Source organism: Mobula birostris, chromosome 21 (assembly GCF_030028105.1).
Source record: "Mobula birostris isolate sMobBir1 chromosome 21, sMobBir1.hap1, whole genome shotgun sequence".
NCBI classification, from domain to species: domain Eukaryota; kingdom Metazoa; phylum Chordata; class Chondrichthyes; order Myliobatiformes; family Myliobatidae; genus Mobula; species Mobula birostris.
In genome coordinates, this window is record NC_092390.1 from 53935088 (window position 1) to 53957302 (window position 22215).

General features: G+C 39.7%; 1 protein-coding gene across 6 annotated transcripts in view; it reads left to right on the top strand.

Annotated features, from left to right (window-relative positions):
* The window catches only part of LOC140185802 (arginyl-tRNA--protein transferase 1), a 180602-nt gene that overhangs the window by 31568 nt on the left and 126819 nt on the right, over positions 1-22215 (top strand). For 2 of the 6 annotated variants that reach the window (XM_072239501.1, XM_072239500.1), the window contains exons 6-8: positions 1127-1377; positions 7032-7160; positions 8640-8768. In XM_072239501.1, the coding sequence (XP_072095602.1) occupies positions 1127-1377; positions 7032-7160; positions 8640-8768 (509 nt within the window). The remainder of the gene's footprint in view (positions 1-1126; positions 1378-7031; positions 7161-8639; positions 8769-22215) is intronic. The other 4 variants (XM_072239504.1, XM_072239503.1, XM_072239505.1 and 1 more) reach the window with 2 other exon arrangements.

A 22215-nucleotide genomic window follows, 5' to 3' on the forward strand; every position in this document is an offset into this window, starting at 1 on the left:
TCAGCGCTGGGCTAGGGAATGGAAGTTCCCGAGTTCGATCCAGTGACAGATCACTCCCGAGCGCGCTGTCCATCCCTGCCGGGTTGATGTGGAGGATCAAAAACCCCAAACCCCAAAACCCAAAACCCAACAATTAAACCGCTGTGTTGCTGCGCAATAATTTTACTTTAATCAGGCAGGGCCTTTCTCATTTTATCCTTTAAAATTATTTCAATGGTTGACCGACTGTAGCCTAACGCTTTTCCAGTGACCGATGGCGTTTCACCTCTTTCTGATTGTTTTATTTCCACTTTATTTTAAATTGCGATCGTGATTATTTTTGTGAACACAAACACTGCGGATTCAGAGCTCTGCCGCCGGGTCCTAATGCCCACCGCATTGAGACAGGCTGGAAAAGGGACTTGAGCATCTGCGTTTTTTGGTATCCGCGAGGGGTCCTGGAACCAATCCCTCGCAGATAAGGAGGGCCGACTGTAGTGTCCTGTGCCTGATTGAGGACTTCAAGTTTATGAAATGGATTGGTACAATCTTACTGACAGTTGTGTTGCAGCTTCTGGTGCCAGTGAAACCTATTCAAAGACAAAGTACTTGTTATGGGAGATTTTAATTTTCACAGAAAGCTAGGCAAAACAGAATGGCATCAGCAGTAAAAGCTACACAAGATCGGTTGATTAACAAGTTAGAATGAGTTGACTGTTTATTATAGTGAACATAACGTCAAATTTGGTGTAACAACAAAGGGAATAAAGATTGGCAAGTTTGAGTTTCAAAGGATGACATATGAACTGGCTACCCTACATATACTTAAAATTGACAGATTCAATAATATTAGTTTGGAACAGTTCCACAGTTCTTGATGCTGATTTTTAAAGTGTTGCATGGGCAGTAAAAGTGAAATATGATGGAGACTGTTCAAATGAATACTTCAGTGCAGCTAAGACAATGCTCTTAATATTGTCTGGCACAGAATGAATATTCTGGAATAGTTGGCAGTTAAGAAGGACAAATAAAATATACTAAATAATCCATTTAAGTTTACAATGGTAAATTTGTCCTAAGTAATTTTATGATGTCAAGATCTGTCTAATTTTGGTATGTAAACCAACCTTCTTTTTAAAAAAAAAAGGCAGAGGAGCTGATCCAAATAAACCACCATGCCGCAAAGCAAAAGATGTTCGGAGAGAGAGAAAATTAAAAAAGCTGCTTCAGAAACAGCAACGTATGGAAATGGCTGATGTCTCCCAACATCAAGAAGCTTCTTGTGACAACTCTAATACTCTCTTCTTGCAACACCATGCCCCGCAAGCAAATCAACCAAAGTCATTGGAAGATTTTATTTCTGAATCTTTGTCTCCAGATGCAGTCCATAAGTTAGAGGTACTTTTTTTTAATTTCAGTGCAATTACTCATGCCGAGCCTTTGTTCCATTAATATTCTTGTATTAATTTCAAGAATGTAGTTTTCAAATATCAAAACAAAGATATCTAAATGTTTGAATAGATTTTGATCATATTTCATCACATTTCCCACCAGTGTTAATACAGAATGGAAAAATATGTTAATACATTGCTCGATGATATTTTTGACTTTTTACCTTTGTATCCTAAATATTTATATTAACACTCAAGATTTGTCACTTTTGATTAAACAAATTTACAATTTGCCTCTCATGGTGTTATTTCAAAGTACTTTGGGGAAAAATATCCAGAATTATGATATGTAATCCCATTTTTTAATTTCAAGTGCCTATTTTTGATAAAAGTCATCACAAACTGGAGAAAGTACAAATTTGCTGTTGATGCACAAAAATCTGGAATATCGTTAGCACTCAAGCCATAAAACGAAATTAGTCTAGCTGAATCTTGCAAAAATCTCTTAACATTTAAAATTGATTTTCACCACAGATAAAACTCATTCAGTTGAAGTATTTATAGATGACATGGCAGCAATTTTACTTCCCCATTTGCAATATGTTCAAGCAGATGGCTTGTTGCTTTCAGTGTTTGCCCAAGCCCACATTTATTGGTAATCATCTGCATTGCCTAAAGATGTCTCCAAATGAGACATAGTTTTGGAGCACTCAGTCTTTTGCCATAAAAGCCTGTATTTTTAAAAAAGTGTTTTTATTTCCATGTTCTGGCCACTGGATGTCACCACATCCTTCAGTGTTGATCTTGGCTTAATGCAAGGATATTTCTACCTTTCTATACTCCTCAGTCTATGTGTATTTCCGACTGACAACATAATTTTCTTTGATATAGAATATAATGTCATTGCCAATGTCTGAAACATCAACACCATATAATCACCAAATCTTGTGAAATCTTTCATATCCCAACTGGATATTTGGGACGACAGACATGGGAAAGTCTGCAGATGCTGGAAATCCAAAGCACACACACAAAATGTTAGTGGAACTCAGCAGGCCAGGCAGAGAAGAGTTAGCAGTTGACTTTTCGGGCCGAGACCTTTCATCAGGATATTGGCAGAAAAATGTTGTCTATCCTATTTCTAATTTATTGATCAATGTTAGGAGAGGAGACTGTGGACAAAAAACAGAACCTTTCTAAATAATAACTAAACGTATTCATGTATCCTTTTAATTCCTTTTCAGTTGCTTTCGAAAGCAAACTTTCTGCATCATTATTTCATGTTTTTGTTTCTTCAATGAGTTGTGCTCCAGAATGTTCAAAATATTTTAAATTTGATGGAAGTGCATGTATAAGTAACTTGCTTTCATTAAGTAAATCAGTAGTGGCCAAAGATAAGGTGACAGGACATAAACGTAGCAGCCCTCTTATTCTATTTAGATAACTAGCCTTTATGATAAGTTAGTTTACCTGCAGAGGAAATAGAAAATGTCTGTTTGATAGTCCTAGGTGCATCAGTAATTACATTTTAAACACAAATTGAGAAATTCAGATACACGTGTATGACATTAATATTCTGTGCTTTAATTCTTATGATTAAGCTTAAAACATTTTTTTTTCATTGAACTTGGCAAGCAAAGGTTGACAAGAATATTAAGGAAGAACAAATGGCTTGTGCTTTTATCACATTTTTCCTTGCATTTTGCTTGTTTCATTCTTTTTCTAAAAATATATTTTTGACTTGCTGCTTGATGTGATCAGCAATACATTAGCAAGTTCATATACAATATGCTGCCAAAATTCATTTTAACATAGAAACATAGAAAATAGGTGCAGGAGTAGGCCATTCGCCCTTTGAGCCTGCACCGCCATTTTTTATGATCATGGCTGATCATCCAACTCAGAACCCCGCCCCAGCCTTCCCTCCATACCCCCTGATCCCCGTAGCCACAAGGGCCATATCTAACTCCCTCTTGAATATAGCCAATGTACTGGCCTCAACTGCTTCCTGTGGTAGAGAATTCCACAGATTCACCACTCTCTGAGTGAAGAAGTTTTTCCTAATCTCGGTCCTAAAAGACTTCCCCTTTATCCTCAAACTGTGACCCCTTGTTCTGGACTTCCCCAACATTGGGAACAATCTTCCTGCATCTAGCCTGTCCAATCCCTTTAGGATTTTATATGTTTCAATCAGATCCCCCCTCAATCTTCTAAATTCCAACGAGTACAAACCCAGTTCATCCAGTCTTTCTTCATATGAAAGTCCTGCCATCCCAGGAATCAATCTGGTGAACCTTCTTTGTACTCCCTCTATGGCAAGGATGTCTTTCCTCAGATTAGGGGACCAAAACTGCACACAATACTCCAGGTGTGGTCTCACCAAGGCCTTGTACAACTGCAGTAGTACCTCCCTGCTCCTGTATTCAAATCCTCTCACTGGAAATGCCAGCATACCATTCACCTTTTTCACCGCCTGCTGTACCTGCATGCCCACTTTCAATGACTGGTGTATAATGACACCCAGGTCTCGTTGCACCTCCCCTTTTCCTAATCGGCCACCATTCAGATAATAATCTGTTTTCCTATTTTTGCTACCAAAGTGGATAACTTCACATTTATCCACATTAAATTGCATCTGCCATGAATTTGCCCACTCACCCAACCTATCCAAGTCACTCTGCATCCTCTTAGCATCCTCCTCACAGCTAACACTGCCACCCAGCTTCGTGTCATCCGCAAACTTGGAGATGCTGCATTTAATTCCCTCATCCAAGTCACTACCTTCCTTGATTTATTCTTTTGCCAAACTGGGATAACATACATAGTTCTCAGTGCAACTGGATTAAACACATCTCTTCAGATTTTTTTGGGTGTTTAAGGAGTTGATTTTGTTTGATTATTAGATAATCTAATTTGTTTCAATGTGTAAATTGACAAATACTGATGGTTCCCTCTCAGTGATTAAAAATGTGCAGTTTTATTGCTCTACCTGTTTTTTTTTCAACTATTATTAGCTTCATTTATGTCTTGTAGTGAAGAGAATGAGAAACGAAAACATGATTCCTATCAATTATAAACGGCTGGTGGTGAAAAATGACTTGATTGTTTTGTTCTTCATAAGGAATGATTTTGTTCTTTATGAAGAATGTTTTTTGTTTTGACCATTCCTGAACAGTTTAACTGAAATTACAAATTAATTATGAACAGATTTATGCCATTCGGCCCTTCGAGCCTGCTGCTCTGTCATTTAATAAGGTCATTCTTTCAGCTTCTTAACAAGAATCTATCTACCCCGCCTTAAAGAAACAAATATTTTAGTATATATTTCTGTTGTTCTTTGAGAGAGTAAGTTTTTAAAGACCTGTGACTCTGAACCAAAACGATTGGCCTTCGTAAATGAGAGACCCTTTAATCTTAAATAGTAATCCATGGTTCTTTATCAAGAATCCTCAAAAACTTGCAACTGGCAGATAAAAAAAGAACTGGTAGGAAAATGAGTCATCACTGCATAACGTGATGATGTGAATAAAAAGTACACTAGCAGACCATATTGTATCGTACTAAGCACTGGACATGAGGCATGACAGATCTAATTAATACTGCAATTTCCTTCAAATTAACTTAAGGCAATGTGTTTTCTTCAATCAGTCAAAAAACAGCCTGGGGCAATTATTCACCGACATCTCCATCACTATTCTTGTGTAAGTTCTGCCATGCCACAAAGACAGAATTGCTGGAGAAGACTAAGTCATTGGTACACACTCACCAGAAAGTGATTCAGGAGTCCTTAACGTATGATTGCATTGAGTCTGGAATCAATGGCATTAAATAAACTACCTGATGTTACCATCTATGACCGTACTCAGTTGAGTCGGTACTCTTTCACATTAAAGTCTTCTCAAAAGCAGTACAAGAGGTTGGAATTGCAACCGAAGTATTCGTGGTGGGGTCTAGAGTCTATCAGCAGTCCTTGCCTAGCAATCACATTACTGAAGAGATTGATGTCCAGGACATAGTCGACAGATTCAAGTTCAAGTTTATTGTCAAATAGTTGTACATGTATACAACCAAACAACACTGTTCCTCCAGACCACTATGCACCCACAAAACATGTATCACACGCAACACATAAAACAAAATATTACCTTAAATTAATAGAGTATCCTACGATGCATGCATTATACAGCAAGGTAAATTTTAAACAATACAGTAAACTAGTGTCAAGACAATAGAGTATTCATTAGTTTCTTTGAAATTGCAGTGGGTGGCAAGAAGATCAACACAAGGAAAGTAATACTTTATAGTCTAAGCTGCACTGACCGACCCACTCAAATTTTAGCACTTGCTCCTCAATGACCTACTCTTCAATACCTTGGTCAAAGGATAGGGATTATTTTCAACATGTGGCCAAGTGTTTTTTTTAAACCTACCCCCAACTTTCTTAGAAATGAAATTAAATGTTGATTCTGTAAGCCAAGCTTGGAGCCCATCCATTAGTAAAGTAGTAAGCTCTATACTTTTTGATAAAGAGGAATATTACTATATCGTGACCAGCCTTTTTGAGGACACTAAGTAGTACAATACTTTACATTTTTAATTCACTCTTTCCTCCATATATAATTCTTCTCAAATATTGGTTTACTTTTAATGATTAATCCTTGTCACGTTCTGATTTTTTTTAAAGCTACGTGAAACTGTAAAATAAATTCCAAAACTAGTGGAATACGGACATACTGCATGTCTGCAACTACTCGCAGTTCATTTGACATTTATATCTTGAAATTTTGCAAAATTTAGAAATAAAACTAATCATTGAGTTGGAAATATTAATATTCTTGTCCTGACTTTATTACTTCATTCCCTTTTTATTAACTCCACCTATTAGTTTTATATTACTAGGGATATGTTTGGCAATTAAAAGTAATTTTAGTTATGAGTAATGTTTATATGGTTAGAGTAGGATGTGTATGATCGTGGTAGGACAATAACTATGATATATCTTGCAGAAATTGGATCAATAAATTGGGTTAATATTGAACTATTTTATTTAGACTGCTGCTAATTTAGAAAGAAGTGAGGAGAAAGTAAACATGAAATGCAAATTTAGTCCATAATTACCAGTAAGAGTTTTATGTTGACCTGTTTTTGTTAAGAAGGTTAAGAGCTTAGTAAAGCATTAATTACTGTGAGTAAATTATCTAAGCTGGAAGAATCAATTTTCATATTTTTCCAACTTTTGTGATGGTGGCTTTAACTGATCTGTAAGATATGTGAACCCTGAGTCAGCAAATTAGAATGTATAATTACTGTTGAACATTAAGGCTTGAACTTCAAACTTCGTCTCAAAATGTAACCATGTTAGTATGTTATGCTGACTCAAAGCATTGGGATAATGGCATTATGCAGAAGTGATTTATTCAAGGTCACAGCGTAGAGATTTTGTTTTACAGTAATCTAAAAACCTAATATTAATGTTAATTGCATTGATTACTGTAGCTGCGTTGATTGGATGGTGCTGTTGCATTTTGTAACTTTTCTGAAAATTTCTCGCAATTTTTCTGTGTTTGCATTAAATCCTATAAATTTGCATTGATAATTAACTAATATAGCGGTTTATTATTCTTGCTTTTATTGTTTTTATTTTCTTCTTGCCTCCTGAAGGTAAGACTAGTGAGATCATCTCCACCAAACTCCCAGTTCACAGCAACTTTCCAAGAGTCATACCAGGTCTATAAACGGTACCAGATGGCCATTCACCAGGACCCCCCTGATAAACCAACTGAACACCAGGTTAGAATGAGAAGTACTTAATTCTCAAATCTTAGAGGTAAAGCAGCCCAGCTAATGAAGGGATTGCCAATGAGGTTCATATAGAAAAAAAATACTTGTTCATCCGAATATTTTTTTCCCTTTCCAATTTTAGTGGGTATGTATTAATGGTTAAGGAATAATAAGTAAAACATTAAGTAGTGAGAGTAAATGTGTATAATATAGCTTCCTTATAAGAGTAAGTACATAAATTATAATCGTCAAGTTATAGCTTAATTGACTAATCCTAATACAATCACTCTGCATATGTGTAAAATTTAATTAAATGTTGGATTGAATTATGAAATTGAAACATTTTTGAATTTCTGAAATGAGCAAATTAAATTTGGAAATTCACTTTAACAAAATAAACTGGCTTTGTAATTTTATCAAACCAATCTTAAGAATAGAGATGCCATTCTCTTCTTTATAATTGGATGATCATTTATAGTACAGATTTAACAATCCAATTCTATCGATTTTGTTCTTAAAAATGACAGCCTAAAACTCTTGTACTGGGCAGAAGCTATACACATGTAGGGACAGATGTTTTCTTATTCAATATCTCCTTGTTATGGGAGTCCAGAGCACAGAATCTGTATATCAAAAATATTTATCTTGATATCTGGAAAGATGTGAGTTCCTTTCAAATTAAGTTAATGTATATCCTGCATTCTTGGGCACCCCTATTTTAGAAAGGGCATTAAAGCCATGTGAATTGTACTGTCTCCTGGGTTGATGCCAAGAAGGGGGAACTACTTCCTGTGCCAAAGGGAAAAACTAAGAAGTGATGTTTGGAATTCCTATTTTCATATTGAATTCTAATAGGTTAAAAAAGGGGAATTTTTTTTTCTTTGTGGAACTGGTGTTAAAAGAAGACCAGTTTAAAATTCTTAAAAGGAATTTTCCTTTTATGGATTCCTTTCGGGTTTCAATCAGAAACCTCTCCAGTAATGCTAAATTTACACAATAAAATGTATACTGATGTTTTTGAATCAATTAGAGTAGACTTTGCAATGATCTCTTCAGGTTAGGTTACTGTGCAAGCAGTTATGTGCACAGGACAGAGACTATGGCGTCTAAGAGAACAGTTAAGTGATGATAATGATCCACCTAGCAATTTGACCTTTGAGCCAGTTTGTAAGTGTAAACATAAGTGTTCGTTAGCAGCGTGGACTGAATCAGAGTTAGAACTTACAAATCAAGTTGATGTGTTGTTTATTGCCAGCAGATGGCATATAAAAGAGAAAAAATTTCTAATTTATTAGTTACAAATTTTTGAGAATAGTTTGACACATGAATAAATTTAAATAGGCTTTTGAACTGGATGTGGAGGAGACCCTGCACTACTCTTGCCTTCAGTGGTAAAACCTAATTGTAAACTTTTGTTTACTTTGTGTCTTATTATAAACATGTTATCAATTTTTATTTTGAAAATTTACATGATCTCATGCTCTGAAGGTGAAACTAGTGCCAGTTTCCTTCGATGATCCAGCTTTCACTGAATCCTTTAACCAGTCAGCAACTCTGTACTCCAAGTATCAGATGGCTGTGCACCATGATTCACCTGATGAATGTAGTGTGTCAGAGGTAAAAATATTTATATTTGTTAATTTACTGGTTCTTATAGAAATGCCGTTATTTCATTGGTAATTCACAAAAAAGCAATTTGTTTTGTTAAAAAAGCTCTCTCAGTTGCCTTGGATTTCTAGATGCCCCATTAACCATGTAATTTTTAAAAATCTTGTTAATTATGAAAATGTTAATTATAAACAGGTTTGGTGACTAGGGCATGGAGAGCTCTATATTCCCACAAAAGAAAGACAATAATATATGGCATGTATATGTCTAGTTTGGTCATATCCCTTTCTTGTAGACTTTCATTTTAGCTCTCTAAATACACTTACACTCCATGTTAACTGAGAGATATTACTCACTAACATTGCGCTGAAAGTTGTGTTATTATAAAACATACAGATTTTTTTCTTACAATGTACGATTTGCCATTTAAAGAACTTTTTGCAATTGGAGCATATGGTTTTATATTTATGCTGAGTCTCTTATTAATATCAAAATTTGATAAATAGCTGATGCAGTTATTCCTGATTTGGTGCATACCTGCCCATGCTTCTCAAAGGTACTGAAAGCTTGTGCTTTGAATTGCCCCTTTATTCATTTCTGTTTTCATGCTCAGGAAATAAATGAAAAAATATAGCATGTTACAATATTTACTCATAGTCTGTACAGATCTCTGAATAATTCTTGTTATGAGAGTAAATCTTAAGTACTATCACAAGGTTGCTTTCATGAAGTGACAAAATAAGTATGTTGTCCATATTGAGAAAAGTGGGCAATTGGAAACTGGAAAAAGGATGAGTTTCTATTTTCTTCATGATACATTTTAAGCTCTCAGGGTAGATGTTAGAAACACAAGATATATTCTGCAGATGATGCAAATCTTGAGCAATACACTCAATGCAGGAGGAACAGTGAGTGAGGCAGCATCTAAGGAGAGGAATAAACAGTTGAAGTTTTAGGGCAAGGCCCTCTGTCAGGACAGGATATAACAAGATAGTTTTGCAATAAGAGAATCATGAGTGGGTGGGGGGGGGCAGAGTTTTAAAGTGAGTAGCTAATCATTTAAAAGAGGCATGTAGGAATTACTGATCACAAAAAGTGGTGAACATATGGAATTCTCTGCCCCAAGAGTTGTGGAAGCTAGCTTATTAGAAGTATTTAAACTGGGGGCAGATAATTTTTTGAAACCTTGGGACATTGAATGCTGTGGGGTTCTAGTACAGGGGTGGTTCAGCCAAGATCAAATTGAATGATGAAGCAAGCTTGAGGGGCCAGGTAGTCCTGTTTTATAGTTCATGCACTTTTATGTAACTATTATGAAGTTTTAAACTGTAAATAAAAGTTGATTTGGATTTCTGGTTTAACTGGAATATGAATCCAGCATTTTATACGAAGCAAATACATATTCCAATCTGTAGAAGTCCATTCTTCCTCGATCACTTTCTAAAATCAGTATTGTGCAAGAGGATTATTATTTTATTTTCCCAAATCTTTGGATTTCCCAAAGATTCTGTCAAGAAAAATCCGTATTGATCGCAAACATAAGAAAATTCTGTAGATGCTGCAAATTCAAGACAACACACATAACATCCATGGGAATGAATATAAACAGTCGATGTATTTTCCAGTCCTGATGAAAGGGCTTGACCCAAAACATTGACTGTTTACTCTTTTCCATAGCTGCTGCCTGACCTGCTGAGTTCCTCCGGCATTTTGTGTGTGTTCCCAATGTGACAAGAATACACATAGATTAAGATGTAGCTGGCCTGGGCTGGTACCAGTGGAATCAGCAGTTGGTCTGCCACCTGTCTTCAGGAGAGAGAGAGATAAGGAAAACAATGGAGCAGCATTTGGAGATGTTAATGAAGGAAGGAGAGCTGGCAAGAGCGGCTCCCCCTTTGAACCCTGAACTGTTTGAAGTGATGGACAGGCGATACCGCAGCAGGGGGATAAAAAGGGACAGGTTCACTAAGGCAGGACACACACACGACACCCGAGGTAACAAGACCCTGGAAGCGGTGCGTCTCTCACAAGTCGGTGGGAAGTACCGGGCCATAGATGCACAGGGTGAAAAGGCACGATCGGCGGGAACCTGATGTGTGTCCACCCTTGCCTGGGTGCCAGGTTCGCCGCAGAGAAACGATCGCATCTGGAAACGGAGGGGTCACGGTCGGTGACCTCAGATGACATCACAAAGGACTCGCCCGAAAGCTGACTGTGAAGGTCTGTGTGGAAGTCGTTTTGAATATTCATTCGTTTTGCTCTCTCTCTCCTCCTCCCACACTGTCCATCTCCCACGGCAGCGATTACTGCGAACTGAACTGAACTTTGCGTCACCTTGAAATTGGTCATTTACCCCTAGACAATGATAGAGCTTGATTGATCCTGTTATCTGAATTCTGTGTACATGTATGTTTATCATTGCTGAACTGTTGCATTCATTATCCTTTTGATTAGAGTACTGTGTTGCTTGTTTCTTTAATAAAACTTTCTTAGTTCTAGTAATCCAGACTCCAACTGAGTGATCCATTTCTGCTGGTTTGGCAACCCAGTTACGGGGTATGTAACATAAGTGGGGGCTCGTCCGGGATTTTGAACGCTAAATTTGGGATGGAGTAAAGTGATTGGGTCAAAATTCCCAAAAGAAAGAAAAGACAAACAGCAGAAACGGAGGCTGAGGAAATTATAAAGGCGCCGACCTTGGAGGCATTGGAGGATGCCAGGAAAACGGAATTGGTAGCTGTGGCCAAACGGTTGAATCTTACTAAGGGGAAGTCGACAATGAGGAGAGAGGAGATACACAGAGCTATTGTAGAGCACTATGTATCTAAAGGTGTGTTTCCCCAAGGCGAGCTGAAGGTGGTGTCTATTGAAAAACCTGCCGGAGACGCGGTACAGGTGCAGCTTGAAAAACTGAGACTCGAGCACGAGTTCCGGGTACGGTAGTTAGAACACGAAGAGAAGCAGTTAGAAAGGCGGGAGAAAGAGAGAGCGTTAGAAAGGCAGGAGAGAGAGAGAAACAGCTGGAGTGAGAGGAGAAACAGAGGGAAGGGGAATTCGAGCTGGAGAAGTTAAAGGTAAGGGCAGAGCAGGGGCCCATGCCGAACCAAGGTGGAGGGTTCCGGGCGACCCAGGAGGTTAGGCTGGTTCCTCCATTTGACGATACCGACGTGGGTCGGTACTTTCTCCATTTCGAAAAAGTTGCTATAAGTCAGGACTGGCCGAGGGATAAGTGGGTTGTTTTGCTTCAGAGTGTACTGAAAGGGAAAGCCCAAGAAGCTTACTCAGCTTTGTCCGCGGAAGATGCCCAGAGGTATGAGGTGGTGAAAGAGGCCATCCTCAGGATTTATGAGTTGGTCCCGGAGGCATACCGGCAGAGGTTCCGGAATGCGAGGAAGCAGTGGGACCGCACGTATTTAGAGTTTGCCCGTGAGATGCAGATATATTGTGAGCGTTGGTGCGCCTCAAAGGGGGTAGAGGGGGATTATGACAGACTGCTACAGCTGATCCTGATTGAGCAGTTTAAAGGTTGTGTCCCTGAGGGTATGAGACCCTACCTAGATGAGAAAGAGGCAGCCACGTTTGCCGCAACTGCTAAGTTAGCGGATGAGTATGCGTTGACGCATAAAATGAAGTTTGCCCGGAGTAAAAGCTACCAGAAGGGTAGTCAGGACGGCGGGGAGAGTCCGCCCGAAAAGTCAGAAAGTAAGCCGGGGACTAACGAGAAGGATAAGGTAGACCGGGAGCAGTCTGGTAGGAAGTCTCCTGGGGTCATCTGTTATAATTGCGGGAAAGTCGGACACTTTGCATCCAGGTGCTTTGCCCCAAAGAAGGAGAAGGGAAAAGGAAAAACGGCGATTTTGACTGGCTGTATCGAGTTGGTAAACGAACCGCTAGGGAAGGACAGGTCTGCCAAAGTTCAGGAAGGGCGTGAGAAGTTTATCTCGGCCGGATTGGTGTCAGTGAAGGAGGGGTTAAAACCAGTTCCAGTGCAGATCTGGAGAGACACGGGAGCGTGTCAGTCACTAATACTGAAGAGTGTATTAGAGTTTAGCTCAGAGACCCAGACTGGGGAGGTCAAGGTGAAAGGTATTGGGGGAGGGACAGAGGCAGTCCCTTTGCACCAGATACACTTACAAAGCAACCTGGTCTCTGGAGTAGTCACGATCTGGGTGAGGTCCGAATTACCGATGAAAGGCGTGGAAGTCTTGCTTGGTAATGACCTCGCCGGGGGAATCATGTTCGAAGCAGTGAGATTGACAGGTCAGCCTGCCAGCATTGAGGCCCCGCCCATAGACTCACAGGTTCATCACGGGACTGCGGTAGTAAATTTAGCTGAGACGTTTCTGCCAGCCTTGTACGAGAAGGGGGTAGAAAGTGAAAAGAAGGAGTGTAGTGAGACAAGAGGTAGTGAGGAAGCTGAGACAGACTCAGCATTAGCCAGGAAAGAATTTGTGCAGGTCCAGGAGCAAGACGAGGGGCTGATGGTTTTGGCAGAGACAGCTCTCTCTGACACAGAATTAACAAGTGAACTAGTAGGCTATCGTGTGGAGGAGGAAACAGTTGGTGGAATCATGAAAGAGGTTTACCGGCTGCCCAGGAGGAAGGATGTTATTGATTATGACCGATGCGAACTGAGACGGTCACAGGCTTTTGATATGCTAACAAACCTAGTCGGCGTTAGCGGGGAAATCAATGAAGCTAGGGTCCCCCTGATAAGAGAAAAAAACTATTTTGAAAAGATGAGTATGGTATCGACCAGATGGGAGAAGACTATTGTTTTGGCCAGCTCTGCTGATAAGATCTCTCCCTTAATCCCCGAACAAAGCGACTCTTTAGGAGAAGTAATTAAACGACTCGCACACGTGTATTTGATTGTCCCGAGGCGATGCAAAGAACTGGGATGTTGGGTGGTGTCTGTTACATTAGGGCAGCCTAGCGAGCAACAGCCATATAGAATGAGTAATTCAGTGACAAAAGGGCTGGCGAACACAGAGGTGTGTATTAGCAATGTAATACGGCTGTCTGAAGCCAGCTTGATAGTGAACCTTGAAAAAAATGAGTACGGCCACATGAAGGTCACTTACCTGGGAATTGTGGTGACACAGGGGCAGCTGGCAGCGATGCAAGCTAAAATGCGGGCTATCTCTGACATCCCAACCCCGACAGACAAGAGGGCCCTCAGAAGGCTCTTGGAGATGGTGGGGTACTGTAGGAAGTTTTGCAATAACTCTGCGGTCACTACCCCTCCCCCTCCTACTAAGCCCTTGCGAGAGAAAACTAAGTCGGAATGGGACGACCCTTGTTATTGTGGTCTGGGACAAAACCAAATGAGAGGTTACATTGATCGCAATTCATCAGTGTTTTTGGCCACTATGAAGTTTGCTAAGTTGGAGCCTGGTCTAAGAGATTATTAACAACACATATAAAAGGAACAGAAAATGTGATGGCTGACTGTCTGTCAGGTGTTGACAACTTCAAACTCGCTGTATTAGCCAAATAGCTGATAAAGATGTATATTTTTGTGTATCAATAAAGTATTCATGTTTGTAATTTTTACCCCCGGTAAAAATCCTTAAAGGAGGGAAGTGTGACAAGAATACACATAGATTAAGATGTAGCTGGCCTGGGCTGGCACCAGTGGAATCAGCAGTTGGTCTGCCACTTGTCTTCAGGAGAGAAAGAGATAAGGAAAACAATGGAGCAGCATTTGGAGATGTTAATGAAGGAAGGAGAGCTGGCAAGAGCGGCTCCCCCTTTGAACCCTGAACTGTTTGAAGTGATGGACAGGCGATACCCCAGCAGGGGGATAAAAAGGGACGGGTTCGCTAAGGCAGGACACACACACGACACCCGAGGTAACAAGACCCTGGAAGCGGTGCGTCTCTCACAAGTCGGTGGGAAGTACCGGGCCATAGACGCACAGGGTGAAAAGGCACGATCGGCGGGAACCTGGTGTGTGTCCACCCTTGCCTGGGTGCCAGGTTCGCCGCAGAGAAACGATCGCATCTGGAAACGGAGGGGTCACGGTCGGTGACCTCAGATGACATCACAAAGGACTCGCCCGAAAGCTGACTGTGAAGGTCTGTGTGGAAGTCGTTTTGAATATTCATTCATTTTGCTCTCTCTCTCCTTCCCCCACACTGTCTATCTCCCACGGCAGCGATTACTGCGAACTGAACTGAACTTTGCGTCACCTTGAAATTGGTCATTTACCCCTAGACAATGATAGAGCTTGATTGATCCTGTTATCTGAATTCTGTGTACATGTATGTTTATCATTGCTGAACTGTTGCATTCATTATCCTTTTGATTAGAGTACTGTGTTGCTTGTTTCTTTAATAAAACTTTCTTAGTTCCAGTAATCCAGACTCCAACTGAGTGATCCATTTCTGCTGGTTTGGCAACCCAGTTACGGAGTACGTAACACCAAAAATTAATCAATATAATTTTTGTCTTCCACTTTAGCTTTGAAGGTTAGGGTAATAATCTTTCCAATTTGCCATAGGAGAGTGAATTATTCTTCTGTTTTTCTTGTCTTTTTTTCTATAATGACAAAATGGTAATGTAATGTGATTTTTCTTTTTTTTAAAATGCCCTTGTTCTTTCTATGTACAAGTTAGAATTTCTGAATTCCATTTTTGGAAAACACCAATAAAGTTCCATTGATATCCTCATTGGCTGTTATGGATTATTGGATGATTAATATTTTGATCACATATTAAACAAATTAAACGTTCCTATTTGACTCTGCAACATTTTTTTATGATCTCATTGTTTTCTAAAGCCTTAACTGTTTACTGAATTGAGAAAATTAGTCAAGACTATTGGGGAAGAAGAAATGAAAGTGATGTTATTACTAGTAAGAAGTGTTTTACTTCTTGCCAGTAAAAATATCACTTTCAACAAGTGAGACCAAAAGCTGAGCAGAAAAACAGAAACTTGTATGCAATGTCCTTTGTTATGGATGCTACTGAGTATGAAAGCATTAACTAAGATCTACAGTTCTCTTCATTTTTCAAGAGTCCCTGTGAATTGGAAGATAACAAATGGAAGGCAACTTTTACAGAAAGGACAACCAATTAGAAAAATTCTGGAATTCATTGTTAACAATTAGAAACAAGACATTTCAAAACATTATGATTGAACATGACCATTCTAGTTTACGAAAGAGAAATTGAATTTGACAAATAGTAGGAATTTTGTGAATATGATTGCCATGATTGATAGAAACATAGAAAACCTACAGCACAATACAGGCCTTTCAGCCCACATTGCTGTGCTGAACATGTACTTCAGAAATTACCTAGGGTTACCCATAGCCCTATATTTTTCTGAGCTCCATGTACCTATCCAGGAGTCCCTTAAAAGACCCTATCATATCCACTTCCACCACTGTTGTCGGCAGCCCATTCCACACACTCACCACTCTCTGCGTAAAAATACTTACCCCTGACATCTCCTCTGTATCTACTTCCTAGCACCTGAAAACTGTGTCCTCTCATTTAAGCCATTTCAGCCCTGGGAAGAAGCCTTTGATTATCCACACGATCAATGCCTCTCATTATCTTATACACCTCTATCATGTCACCTCTCATCCTCCGTCGCTCCAAGGAAAAAAGGCCAAGTTCATTCAACCTATTCTCATAAGGCACGCTCCCCAATCCAGGCAACATCCTTGTAAGTCTCCTCTGAACCCTTTCTATAGTTTCCACATCCTTCTTGTAGTAAGGTGACCAGAACTGAACAGAGTACTCCAAGTGGGGTTGGACCAGGGTCCCATGCAGTGGCATGTACAGTGGTAGGAGGAATTAACAGAGAGTTTATTTATGTGAAGGGAAGTTGTAAATGAGAGAAATAGTGAAGGATCCCGGTGTTGTCCTGCACTGTAAAACAGCAGACGGGTGCAGTGAGGGGTTTGGAGAGTGAACAGTGTATTGACATTCATTCCTCGTTGGTTGGTGCAGAGGAACACTGAAGTGAGCAGTTTCAAACTCCTGGGAGCGCACATCTTACATAACCTCTTGTGGTCCCAGAACACATCCTCCACAGTCAAGAAAGCTCACCAATTCCTCGACTTTCTGTGAGGAGGCTCAAGAGTGTTTGTGTATGCACATCTGTACTCACAACCTTCTACAGACATGCAATGGAACACATCCTAACATACTGTATCACTGTGCGATACGGATACTGCACTGTAGTGGATAAGAGAGCTTGACAATGAGAAGTGAAAACTGCCCAACACATCACTGATACACCTGCCATAAAGGACATACTGTATATATACATAAAGGTGCTGTATAATGGCCAACAATATCATGAAGGATCTACCCACATTGCCTTTGGATTGTTTGCCCTATTCCTATCAGCATCCACACCAGGACCACTGGACTCAGAAACAGTTACATCCCCCAAGCCGTCAACGCCTCCACCCATTAACCTGCACACTACCACTACATACACATCACTAAGTGTCACCTTATGTACATAGTATAGTCTATGTATAGAACACTTACACAGCACATATATAGAGTCAGAATCATTTTCCCAGGGTGGAAATGTCAAATATGAGAAGGCATAGCTTTGAGGTGACAGGGAGAGAATTTCGGGGGGGTGTGTGGGGCAAATAATAGTTTAGTTTTATGAACAAAGTGGTGGGGCCTGGTATGTGCTGCCATGGGTTATGGTGGAAGTGGATATGATAAACTTTTAGACAGGAAATGGAGGGATATTAATCACATGCAGACCAAAGAGGTTTAATTTCATTTGGCATTTGCTTCATTGTGGGAAGAAGGGCCTGTTCCTGTGCTGTATTGTTCTGTGTTCAGGATGAACAACGTTGACGGAAAACTCTAGCCAGGTGTATCTGTGGCAACAAGTAGAGTCCTCAAGTGTTTGAGAACAGAGAGTCCAAGGGGTAAAAGTACATAGTTCTCTGAAAATGTAGGGAGAGTGGTGAGGAAGATATTCGGCGCAATACCGTTATCAATCATGGCTTTGAGTACAGGAGTTGGGACTTTACATGTTAATGGTGAGACCCCACAAGGTATTGTGCACAATTCTAGTCACCCATTTATGGGATGAATGTCATTAAACTGGAAAGGGGCTGGAAGTTTAGAGGAGTTTAAAACTGGAGGACATAATGTCAAAGGGACCTGAAGAGCAATTTTTTCCAAACACAGGTGGAGGGTATATGGTACAAGCTACAGAGGAGACATTTGGTCAAGTACATGGACAGGAGAGTTTCAGAGCAGGGGTCCCCAACCTTTTTTGCAACGCGGACCGGCCGACCCCGGGGTGGGGGGGGGGGGTGGTGTAGGGTTGCCAACGGACAAGAGTAGCAGTCAAATACGTTGTGTTTACCCCAGAAAGACTACATGTCCATGAAGCCTTGCGCGGCACCAGTGCGCATGAGTGACTTGTACATGCGTGTATGTGCCAATTCTTTTCTGCAAATCCTTTTTGGTGATTCTGTTCGGGGTGGGGGGTGTTAATCACGACTGGAATATAGGTGATAAGTGGCTAATACACTCAATTTTGTTTCTAAAATGGTTCATCTAACAAATTTAATATTAAACACCACATATTTTCCTCGCATGAATATAGTGATAAATCAATTATCAGGGGAGCTTGAAGTAAGTGTTGAACGAACTTCCAGTAGAAATGATAGAGGCAAGTTTGATATTATCATTTAAAGAAAAATTGGATAGGTACATTGGCAGGAAAGGAATGGAGGGTTATGGGCTGAGTGCAGGTCAGTGGGACTAAGTGAAAGTAGCGTTCGGCACAGATTAGAAGGGCAGAGATGGCCTGTTTCTGTGCTGTAATTGTTATATGGTTATATGAGTCACTTATAAGTCAATAGCATCATAACATTTTAGGTAACGTTTGGATATTAAACTCACAGCACATATTTTCCTCATGTGAACATATAAGATCATTGCAACGCACCAATATCGCTGAATCAGTGGGAGCCCTGGGTTTGTTTTCCTGCAACAACACGGTCCCATCGAGGGGTGATGGGAGACAGCGATACTCGAAGGGGGTTCCATATGTCCAGTCTATTCTGCAATTTAGTTTTCGTGGCATTCATTCATTGCAGAGATATGTTGGAAATGGAAGCAACAGTTTCAGTGCTTTCGTGGCTATCTCAGGATATTTAGCCTTGACTTTGATCCGGAATGCTGGCAGAGATGTTGTGTCAAACAAACTTTTCAGCCCGTCGTCATTTGCAAGCTCGAGGAGCTGATCTCCTTCCCACGCTGACATGGATGACGCGTGGGTAATGACCTCGAGTGCGTTCAAGCTCAACAGTGCGTGACAGGGAATGAGGAAAGGTGCAGCTGACTCATATCGCCAAATCATATCGTTTCCTCGTGGCCCGGTAGCACATGCTTTGCGGCCCAGTGGTTGGGGACCGCTGTTTTAGAGGGAGATGGGCCAAACACAGACAAATGGAACTCACACAAATAGACATTTTGGTCAATAGGGATGAGTCCAGCCGAAGGAGTTTCTGTCATGCAGGGAAAGAGCACTGAAGACTGGGGAAGCCCTTCAACCATATGGAGAGTGTGCAGAGAGTTTGAAAGTAGAAATTAGATGAGCAAAGTCAAGTCACGAATTATCAGTGGCAGCTAAAATTAAGGGAATGCGCAATAAATGTTAATAATATAAGCATATTAGTGAGTGTTTTAAGTATATGAAGAACAAGAGTGTAACCAGCAAATGAGTGGGGCCTGTTGTGCAGCAAGTTACAATCTATGTATGGGGCCAGAGGAGGAGGACACGGTCTGAAATAAATAACTTTCATCTGTATTCACCTTGGAGAAAAACATATTTGGATATTTCAGACGATGCGGTGAAATTCCAAAGCAATGGATTGAGTTGTAAGGAGAGACTGCATAGGCTGGGCTTTTTTGCTGTTGGTGTATCAGATGATGAGGGGCTAAACTTAAAGAGGACATTAAATCATAAGGGGCATAGACACTGTGAATGGAAAGAGACTTTTTCAAGCACAGGGGAGTCTTAAAACTAGAGAGCATAGATTTAAGTTGAGTGGTAAAAGATTTAAAAGAGAGGGCAAGGGATTCCCCATAAGCTCAACAGTCAGCTATCTACATTCTGGGGAAAACAGACCCAGGATTTGACGTCTCTCCTTATAATTCGGTCCCAGTCACATCCCCGTATCCCTTCATGCACTGACCAGTCAAGAATCTAATATAGGATTATCTGTCGTTATAGGCATTCATTAAGATTGTTGTACAAAACAAGGACTCTCCGTGTTGCATGTATAAACATGGATACATAAATTTGATTTCCTCTTCTTCACTTTGTTTGAGAATCTATTGCTTAATCTTTGATACTGATATTTTGGGACTTAATGAACAAAATCTGCGAATGATGTAGATTAGATTAAAGCAACAATGCTCTGTTCATAGCTTTAATTTGTGGAACTGAAATATTTAGTTACTTCATTCATTTTTCAAGTGTATAAAAGTCTGAATTGATCATATTTTCATTCCTCAACAAAGGCAGGACTAATTATTACTATTAAAATTTATTTTTCTTTTTATCTACATTGCATTAAGGCACTAAACTAGAGATGCATCGATAATTTCCCTTTAGGGTTAATGCAGTCAACATGAATGTTGGCTATGAGCTCCATCTTATAGATGGGTTAGAATATTGTCATTGATTCATACTTGGATTATGATGCATGTAGAAAATGTCATCTATTTCCAGTGCTTTACCTTTAAGCTCTGCTGTAAATGAACAAATTATTGAAACATAAATGTTTGTTTGCAGTCTCTCTACCCTAATATGCAATATTACAACTTAATGTAGAGCTGCTTAAAGATTCTATTGCCTATGTGCAGTGCAAGCTTAATGGATTTTTAATGGGTTTTTTTGCTGAACAATTGTTTAATGAATTTGAATTATTTACCAGCTGAGTTTTTGCATGCATTCTGTTTGAGTATTTGTGATCAAATTAGTAAATACACTTTTCTTTTTAACTTCCCACCCATGCTGTCTCCAAAAATAGGAAGTAGTTGTTTGTTCTTAATATTGATGATCTTTCTGAATTAGAGAAGTGTTTAAATATGAAATATCAAAATTTAGGGGTGCATCTTAGTACCTAGTTTGCATGTTTTATTATGATTCTAGGCCAGTGTTAAAGGTCACTGAAGACATCTGTGGGAACAATGGAGAATCTGGAATTGACTGTGTCTTCAATATCTTGTGTTACAGTATGTCAAGTTGTGGTTTATAAAGGTCAGGCATGTCATTATTCTCTGAGAGTTCTAAGTGGATACGGTTTCAGTGTTGCCAGTGACTCTTTTTAACCTGTCTCCCTCTTTGTATTTTTTCTATATATCTCTGTTCACCTTGATACCTAGAATTACAAATTGGGATTAATCCCCTACTCTTAAACCAGAGAGCAAATCCAGTTTGGGGTCCATTTCTTACTGAGTTCAGATTAGCCTATATAGTACATTTAAACAATAAGCTTTAAATCTTTTTGTAAAACTGCTTCATCAAGCTATAGATAATTTTGCTACCTTTAATTATAGTGGTCCAGCTAGAGGGACATTCACTTCCAAGGTTTAAGCTTTTACTGTATAAAGGAACTGCATATTGGTGTGCCTGGTACTGTTTTCCAAACCTCAGTTCGGAAAATAATTATACTTGAGGGAAAAAATCCTTTGAAGTACAGTCCAAATATATGAGAAGCTTAATGGCATCTCCACCAAGTTGGTCTGTCTTACATTATATTTGAAGAGTATGTCTGGAGATATAGATGTGCTTGTAGATTAGTGGACTCAATATTTTTTAATTTGATAAGGTGCAACATCAGAGGTTTCCAATGAAGGGTTATTGTTGTGAATTGAGAATTCATGCAGCAGAAGATGCCTGCAGCCCCACAGCAGCTGACAAATCCATCCTGCTGGTTTCCCAAATGCTTCATATGTGTTTTCTTAGACTGGGGAGGACCTATAGAATGATGAGGATTTTTATTTACTTTTTTTTTAAAGGAAGGAGGCTAGTAAATCTTGCCATTCAGATAGACTTGTGTGTCCATCAACATGACTCTCAAAATTAATATCCAGAACATAGATCGCATTTTAGGAGAAATGATACATTGAAGAAAAAGAGTAAGGGTGTTTTGCTACATTTATAAAGGAGGAGAAATAAATCAGCCATGATTTGATGGTGGAGCAACTCGATGGAATGAATAGCCTAATGCTGTTCCTGTGCCTTTTGGTTTTATGGGATTAGCTTGATACCCCATGAGGCATTATGACTCCATCAGTGCCTTGGTGAACCCAGTTCTTCAATGGAAAAGTTGAGTCTATGTGCAGCAAAGTTATAACACTTCAAATGCCACATGAATTCCTTTGTGAGGATACAGAATGAACTCTGCACTCTTGCTACCTTTTAGCCATGACATAATATCCCA